This window comes from Gambusia affinis, linkage group LG16, assembly GCF_019740435.1.
Source record: "Gambusia affinis linkage group LG16, SWU_Gaff_1.0, whole genome shotgun sequence".
NCBI lineage: Eukaryota > Metazoa > Chordata > Actinopteri > Cyprinodontiformes > Poeciliidae > Gambusia > Gambusia affinis.
This window is the reverse complement of record NC_057883.1, coordinates 10,506,729-10,515,077: the sequence shown is the minus strand read 5'-3', so window position 1 is coordinate 10,515,077 and position 8,349 is coordinate 10,506,729. Positions and strand designations below refer to the sequence as shown.

General features: G+C 39.6%; 1 protein-coding gene across 2 annotated transcripts; it reads left to right on the top strand.

Annotated features, from left to right (window-relative positions):
• Positions 1 to 2,010: 2,010 nt before the first annotated feature.
• On the top strand, positions 2,011 to 6,937 carry fhl5 (four and a half LIM domains 5). Of its 2 annotated transcripts, none has more exons than XM_044143211.1 (6): positions 2,011 to 2,102; positions 2,275 to 2,456; positions 2,577 to 2,751; positions 4,756 to 4,925; positions 5,079 to 5,265; positions 6,107 to 6,937. In XM_044143211.1, exons 2-6 carry the CDS (start codon positions 2,295 to 2,297, stop codon positions 6,256 to 6,258), a joined length of 846 nt encoding a protein of 281 aa, XP_043999146.1. In that variant the 5' UTR covers positions 2,011 to 2,102; positions 2,275 to 2,294; the 3' UTR covers positions 6,259 to 6,937. The 2 variants fall into 2 exon arrangements, with proteins under 2 accessions (XP_043999146.1, XP_043999147.1); XM_044143212.1 differs by having other exon boundaries at positions 2,023 to 2,102; positions 2,237 to 2,456.
• Positions 6,938 to 8,349: the final 1,412 nt, after the last annotated feature.

Here is an 8,349-nt window from a genome sequence, read left to right as displayed (position 1 = left end):
AACCCACATACAGTGCAGAACTGTGTTCCAGTATCACAGGCTGATCCAAGAAAAAGGTTACAGTCATTACCAGTGGATAAGTCCAGATACTTCTCTTTACGAGGGGTTGTGCTGAAGTACATGTCAAATGAAGACACAGGGTCCAGGTCAAATAAAGTTCCTCCTCCTCAAATAGAGTTCCTCCTCAAAGAATTGCATTCGTCGCTGCCTCGTTCTTCTCTTTGACCTCCCCGTGTGCATCTGTGAGGGATTAGACTTGTGGTTTTCCCAAGCTATTTTGGACTCCACACTCCACCCCCATATATTTCTTGGAAAAGTGATATAGATGCATGTATCGGGTATCGACAGAAATTAGTTGTTCCTCATCTTTGACGAGGATTTTTAAAAATTTATTTTATTATGCAGCACACCAACACATTGTGTGGCAGATAACTATGAAGTGGATGAAGAAGCACATCTGGTTTCAAAGTCTTACAAATAAAAATCTGAAAATTAAATTTGTATTTATCACTCCTGATTCAGTGCAGCATTTCTATAGAAACAGAAAGGAAAACTGAAAGGTTTTCTCATACATTTTCACAGAATATCTCAGTATAAGTCTGAAGAATAAGAGGCCCTACATGAACAGAAATTTTCCAGTCTTGAAAGATTCTCATTTAGAATTATATCTGGAATTTGGCTGACCTTTTCCAACAGAAGTGTATCCTTTGACCTAATCTACACCAGAGCAGCTCTGGCTGTGTTCAGGGTCACTGTCATGAAGGAACGTAAACCTCCTCACCAGTCTAACAGATTTCTTTACAGAATCGTCTTGAAATTAACCCCCATCTACCTTCCATGTCCCTGACCATAAAAACCACACCAATGTTTCAACAAAGGGGCATTTGTTCAGGTTTATGAGCCAATGTCTCCTGTCACATATAAAGGTTTGCATGTTGGTCTAAAAGTTTGCTCTTTATATGACCAAAGCACCTTTTTCCAAATATCTGCTGCCTCAGTATGAGTTTTTAGAGCTTTCAGTGTTCAATGCTTTCAATGTTTTTGTTCTACCACTCTTACAAAAAATGACAGATTTGTGCAGTGCACAACTTAGAGTTATGGAGTTAATTGATTCCCAAACCTAAGCTGTGGATCTCTGCAGGTCCTCCAGAGTTACCTTTGACTTCTTGACTTCTTCTCTGATTAAGGCTCTCCATCTGCTGAAGTGGTCGACCATGTCTTGGCAGCTACTTGGATATATTTTGCTAAGCATAGTTGTGCTCAACAAACTGGAAAAAGTTGAAGAGGAATAAATGCCTTCACAAGGCGCTGTAAATGCTGACATTTGTTGTCTCCTACATGACGATGACTCTTTTTCTTAGAGCTTGGTTTTGCTTATTAAACCAAACATGATCTGCAGCCAAAGAAGCACTATGATTAGCAAGATAGTCCACATTTAAACTGCCTGTTCTACTCCTCCTCGTTTTTATTTTACTGTGGATGGATTAAGCACACACTAAGCCAGAGCTTTCCCTTTGTGAGATGCTGCCAAGACTCCCCCAGCAAACAGTGAGAGCTCCTGGCACTCAGGTTCAGTACCTGGCATCCACAAAGCTGCTGCTGGCACCTACCTTTCATCAGCCATCTGTAATCGCCTGTGTCTCAAACAACTTCCACAAGTGTGTCCTCGCAGGTCACAGCGTCCAAATGGCCAGCTGTCTCTGCTTTTGGACCTCTATGTGACAGCAATTGATCACGTTATCATTCGTATAGTTTGACATTTTTCCCAAGAGCATGTTTTTGTATCCAGAGGGATAATTTCTGCTTGCATGTTTTAGCTTCATTGTGGTAAATCAGCGATGATGAGACCAAATCAAAGGCTTTCTCGATGTGTTCTTGATGAGCTCCCTTAAAAGGTGAAGAGGGATTCAGCGCAGTATGCACATTCTCTCTAGAGATTACTACTAATATGAGCAGGTCTGTATTTATAGAAGAGCCCCACACTAGACAACCCCATAATCCTCCCTGACCCCTGTTTCAATCCCTGCCTCATCCCAGTGTTTGGACCAGTTGACCATCGCTGTCCCTGACTTCAGCCTCACTCTCTCCTCATATCAGCCGAGGTAAACACTTTAGAGGACAGCTCTGCTTTTTGGGGAACAAGAGGGAACATTTTCTCTGCATGTTCTTACTCGACTGAAGTGAGACGTCCAGGGACTACTACACTTCTTGAATAATATTTTCTGTTTGTCCTCAGTGTCTGCTGTTCTTCCTGCTGCTCTGTTTGACCCACAGATAAAGAAAAGCGAAACAAAATGTCCTCCAGTGAGCGGTTTGACTGCCATTACTGCAAAGACTCTTTGTTGGGGAAGAAGTACATCATGAAAGAGGACACGCAGTATTGCACAAAGTGCTATGAGAACCTATTTGCTAACTGCTGTGAAGTGTGCTCTTTACCTATTGGCTGCAACTTCAGGGTAAGTACGAACAACAACGCCTTGAGAAAAAACATCCTCAGGCTCCAGCTGCAACAGAAATGTTTTCTGAATGCATAGCAGCTAAATAATCTTAAGTTAATGTGGATTCAATATTTGCAGGACCTGTCCTATAAGGACCACCACTGGCATGAGCAGTGCTTCAAGTGTGCAAAGTGCAGCCGCTCACTGGTAGAGAAGGCCTTTGCAGCCAAGGAGGATTTACTGCTTTGCACTGAATGCTATGCACATGATTACTCATCCAAGTGCAGCACCTGCAAGAAGACCATCATGCCAGGTACAGGCAGCCATGAACACCGCTCCACAAGATGAAGAATAAGGCTTATTGTGTTTAATAACATATTACACTTAACTTAATATGTTGGACAAAACGCTTACGTCATTAGGGAAATGGAGAGTTTCTTTATTGATCCTAGCAACACTCAGCAGTTGCAAGCAAAACCATCCAAACATAATATCTATTAATAGCCATTCTGCAGTTGTTCCCACATCTACAGTTTCCAAGGCACTAAGTGAGCTTTTAATCTCTGGTTTTAATAAGCCCATATCAGGTTTATACAGGGATTTGTCAAACGCGTCTGGAGCTGAAATCTTTCAATGGCCTAACAAAACTTATCTTTCTCACCTTTCAGTTTGAACCAGTGTTGCTCTTTTATATTTATAAGCCTTCCTTCCCTTAAAAGTTTTGCATATTCCTTAAGGAGTTGTCATTTTCAGGCAAATGGGGCTCCAGAAGGTTTTCTAAGGTACTGATGGAGGGCCACTGTCAGTTTAGGGCAAGATTCTGCATTCTGCAGCCCTGAAGTCAAAAATGGCTCTTTTGACCTTGCACAATATTTTTTGTTAAAATGATCTAACGCTTTCAAATATAAACTAAATTTTCTCAGTTATACTTATTTTATTGGGATAATTCAAAATTTCAAAAGGTTGTGTAATATTTTCTGCTCCAAACTAGTTTTGGAGCAGAAAATAAGAGTAAAAATGGTTATTTGATTTGCTCAAAGTTGAAGAGCCCTACAGTCTACGGTACAATTTAACAATGGCACATAAAAACTAAAAGAAATACTTATGTAATCTAAGACAGTACAAGATAAAACACAAATCAGAGTTTTTAATGACAAAGGGGTAAGGATAATGGAGAACATCATGTCAAGTTAACCATAAATACAACACCAAGCAGCCTCATAGTTTTGCTAGAAACTGATTCTTTAGTAAAGTGATAGTTCTGCTATTTGCTAGTTTTTGAAGAGAGGTTCTGGGAAGTAAATATAAGTCATAGTTTAGTTAGAATTTCCACATTAGGACACATTCATGTATTTGTTGTGTTCCCTTTTTATGTGCACTTGGAAAAAAACAACTTCTGAGTACAAATTTGTCTTGGAAGCTGAAGTTTTCTGAATTGACGGCGTTCTAGTTCCAAGTCCGAAAACACTAGGATTTGGTTTGGTGCTCTCCATTTCAGAAAAATGCTGCTCTGACTTCCCTCAGCTTCCTAGGTTGTTGTTACTGTTTTTCAAGACAAAAAAAGGGGGGGAAGGGGAGAGAAAGAAATTGCATGAAGGAGTATCTGTCTACATCTGTGAAGATTTGTCTACTTTTCCACAATCTCCAGGTGATGGGACACCTTCCTACTACAGATAAATATGACTTAGAGCAGTTTGGTATCCGAGGCGGCCGCAGCGCTTTTAAAACATAATGACAGTTGCTATTATAAATTATTCATTAACACTTCAGATTACTTGTACATATTTAACCCTGAGCCACACTCATAGTTCATGTAGGCACAGCAAGTAAAGGTTAAATAAACAAGAAAGAAGCAGTTTACAATCAGTGAGAAATGTTCTAGTTTTCCTAAAATTCCTCCATAGTTCTAAAAATATTTTTCCAGGACTTTTCATTACAAAATCAATGTGCCTAATTAGTATAAAACTTGCTTTAAAATTTCTCTTAAAGCTCTGAATCAGGAGCTTCTAATTTGGTTGATTTGGTTATTTGTCGACATGCAACTTCCACAAATCACTTTTGCATGAAGAACCTAAAGATAACTCCCGATCAGAACAATATTTAGTCCAGTAATTGCAATAATTCTCTACAACAGTTTATCTTATAACATCACCTCTTTAAAGTTACCCAGATATTATAACAGTTATGCACATCCATATATGATCCCTAACCCTAGATTGCATGGTCTCCACTGACCAACTAAGACTATTTTAGGCAGCGTGTATTCTGTCATTGAGGTACCATATGCTGGCTTAGCTGCTCTCGTGTCGTTTGCCAGGTTCCCGAAAAATGGAGTACAAGGGGAACAGCTGGCATGAGACCTGCTTCCTGTGTCACCGCTGCCAACAGCCAATAGGAACCAAGTCCTTCATCCCCAAAGACTCTGGCTACTTTTGTGTGGCCTGCTTTGAAAAGCAATTTGCATACCAGTGCTGTGCTTGTAAGAAGGTAAAAAAATATATACATATATATATATATATATATATAACTGCGTAATTTTTATGTAATGACTATTCCAATAAATTTACCGACTGCAGATCAATCCGAGAAAGAATTACCATTTGTGCTCATGTTTGTTGTATTCGTTTCTTGTATCTTCAGGCCATCACCACGGGTGGTGTGACCTATCAAGACAAGCCGTGGCATCGTGAGTGCTTCCTCTGCATCGGATGCAGAAAGCAGCTTTCAGGGTATCGCTTCACTTCCAGGGAAAATTACCCCTACTGCCTGGAGTGTTTCAGCAACCTGTATGCAAAGAAGTGTGTTGGCTGCACCAAACCCATTTCTAGTGAGTCATTCTCTGTATGTTATGTTTCACATAACTTTGTTGTCATAAGGGTCACAATAATATGGGATCATGAGGTATGCATTTTAACGAGCAGAGAGACAAAATGAGGAAACACCTTCAAAAGTAGGAACAGATTAAAGGATTTTTAATTGTTGCAGATGCTTTCCATTCAACACATAGTCAAAATGAAACATATTGATTATGATACGCAATAGATACAAATCTACAAATACTGACTGCACTTCAGCAGGTTGATGCACACTTTAGAAAACTCAAACTTAGGCTGGGACATTTGAGCTTAGGTGAAAGCTGAGAGGAATCCTTCTTGAGTGTCCTCTTTAAACAGCAGGTGGTCATCTTGCATCGAATGGTTGATAACAGCAGCAGGACAATGATTCCAAATACACATGAAAGCTGATTTTACAATGAAGAAATGCCCCAACCTCAGTCTGAAAACTTGTGAACTATGATTAAAAATCAGATCTATGCAGAAACCAGTGTAGTTACATCCCACCATTTTTCATTAGAAGAATGGTCTATCCAGTCTCAATAATGCCAGTGGCCAGCTGTTAATAAATAACAAGTGTATGTTTAAGGTGCAGCTTTATCGGACGAGTTAGAGAAATAAATACAGCAAAACTAAAAAGGAAAGAATGTGTGCATTCAATTTGGAGTTTCTTTCCTGTACTGTTTCTGATCACATAAAAAAGTACAAAAAAAAGTAAACTATTAATACCACACCTTTTCACCCTAAAAATCTCAGCCATGTGGTTAAAATGTGCTTGATGTTGTGCAGAAACAAGTATAAAGCAAACATACATACATGTTACCTGTTTTTCAGGTTTGGCAGGTGCCAAATACATCTCATTTGAGGAGCGTCAGTGGCACAGCGAATGTTTCACCTGCATGCAGTGCTCTGTGTCACTGGTGGGCCGTGGCTTCCTCACCCAGCGGGACGATATTTTGTGCACCGACTGCGGCAGGGAGAAATGACCTGTGCATGACAAGTTCACCCAGGATCCAACGACTTATGTTCTCTTTTGTTAATATGGTGGGTATATTAATCGGTATTAGCTTGGATGATGCTGGTACCGCATAAAGTGATCAACATTTTCTCATTTTGCTTTAATGAAGTGTTCTTTTGTGAAAGTCTTCATAACGACATTCATATCAATGCTATTGTGACAATTGGTGCTCATGCAAACTTCTTAGTTTCCTATGAACAGGTACAACCGTGGTGCTTTATGCAAAGATACTTATTCATTTTGACAACAGTGAAATAATGTTTGTTTTTAGACTGTAGAACTAAAATATGTGAGAAAAAAACTGAATTATGTGGTGCTTAAAAAAAAAGAAAACGCTATCTGCAGCCTTGCATGACCCTTGCACATTAATGCATGCAAATATATTCGCAAAGAATCAGAAAATGACATATGAGTTTGCTCAATATATAAGACGTTGCTGCAATAAAGTTTTCTAATGCCTGTTGTTTCTCATTTTGACATTTCAAGAGGAGATTATCAATTTGATTTAGATGCACACACCGACTGAATGGACAGGCATTGTTAATTAGCGATGCTAAAGTGTTCAGTATTTGATAATGCCACACACATATTCAATTAAACTAAAAAAATTGCAGTACGTTTAATTAAATAAAACTCGTACAGTTCAGTGCAAGTCCAGAAAACTCAAATATACATTAAAAATATATATTTACAGATCAAAAAAGCACAAATAGATACCTGAGTTTAAGCGAATAACGCCAGTAAAACTCTCCAGCACATCTGAGGACGGTTCCACATTTCAACCACCTGCTCGTCCTGACAGACCGATGCATCTCTGCCGTCAGTTTGATCTCCTCTGTGCTTCTCTAAGCTCTGAAAAAGGTCTGTGTTTATGCGTTGGTGGAATGAAAGGAGTTCCTTGATCTTAATGACTCTTATAAGTAGACGGGGATTTCTTTTAGGTTCAGGATCATGACTCAGATCACAGGAGGAAGAAGAGAGAAATGAGTCGCTTTCCTTGATCCCACAGTCCAAGCTGTTAGCTATTGTAGATGTTGCCACAATTGACAGGTACGGTTTGGGTGAGAAGTTTGCGCACACTAATCACTGGCATGACTGTCACATTACTGCAGAGCTTTTAATGATTCATTTGTTGAGTTGTTCTTGCTTTTCAATTATTTTTCAAATCACAATATGTGCAGGCTCAAATATCTCAGGAGGTTGCATAGCAACCAGTGAGTAACGTTTCCATTGTATTTCTGGCATAATTCTGGCTCAATATTTCACCAAGAGTTTCTCTCTGGAATGGCAGAGAAATTTTAAATGTTTGGTCCTGGTTTTAAGCATTGTCCAGAAAATGTAAATCTACCTTTCAACAGGGCTGAGGTAAAGGCCAATCCAGAAATGTAATGCTGACATGTTCTATCTCTTCCAAAACCAGCTTTAATATGTGGTAGGGATTATTTTCCTGTCTGAACATCAGTCTGCGTCAACGTTGCAAATAGGAAACTGTTCATTCAAAGGCTCTCCTACTAACATCAAATGAAGCTGTATCAACCATCCAGCATCAAAAAGCCTTTACAATACACTGTTACAGTCATTAACCCATATGATATTCAAACCAAATATTAATTGTATGTAAACATCTGAACTGTTCAACTCCTTTGCAAAACCAGAAGACGTTAAGAGCTTTTATACCTAAATCACACGAGGCAGCATGTTGTTACCTAGCGCTTTGTATTTGGGTCAGAGGTTTCCACCTCGTCAAACAGTCTGATTCAATCATTTCACAGCACTCAAAACCCAAACATACATCCCGCCAGGGGATATTTGCTTCTAGAGAAAATCCTTCCCTTATCCTCATCCCTCAGGGATGCTTGTGATAAAGACATGGAAATGCCTGCGTCCTCCCCTGCAGTGGCCTGGGGAAGTGCTGGCAGCCGGAGCGTGTTTCCCTTACATCCAAATGCTGAATGTCTACAGCATGTTGGAATAGCCGCGCAAACAGACTTCAATTCTCTGTGGAGATCTTCTGAACCAGGTGAACCAACCAGCCAACAAATCAGCATCCAGCACAAAC

Excerpts from the sequence above, each read along its gene's own strand:
- fhl5 (XM_044143211.1), top strand. The coding sequence starts at position 2,295 with ATGTCCTCCAGTGAGCGGTTTGACTGCCATTACTGCAAAGACTCTTTG. Across the intron at positions 4,926-5,078 it reads AGTGCTGTGCTTGTAAGAAG|GCCATCACCACGGGTGGTGT; the intron begins GTAAAAAAATAT and ends TTGTATCTTCAG. Across the intron at positions 5,266-6,106 it reads CTGCACCAAACCCATTTCTA|GTTTGGCAGGTGCCAAATAC; the intron begins GTGAGTCATTCT and ends CCTGTTTTTCAG.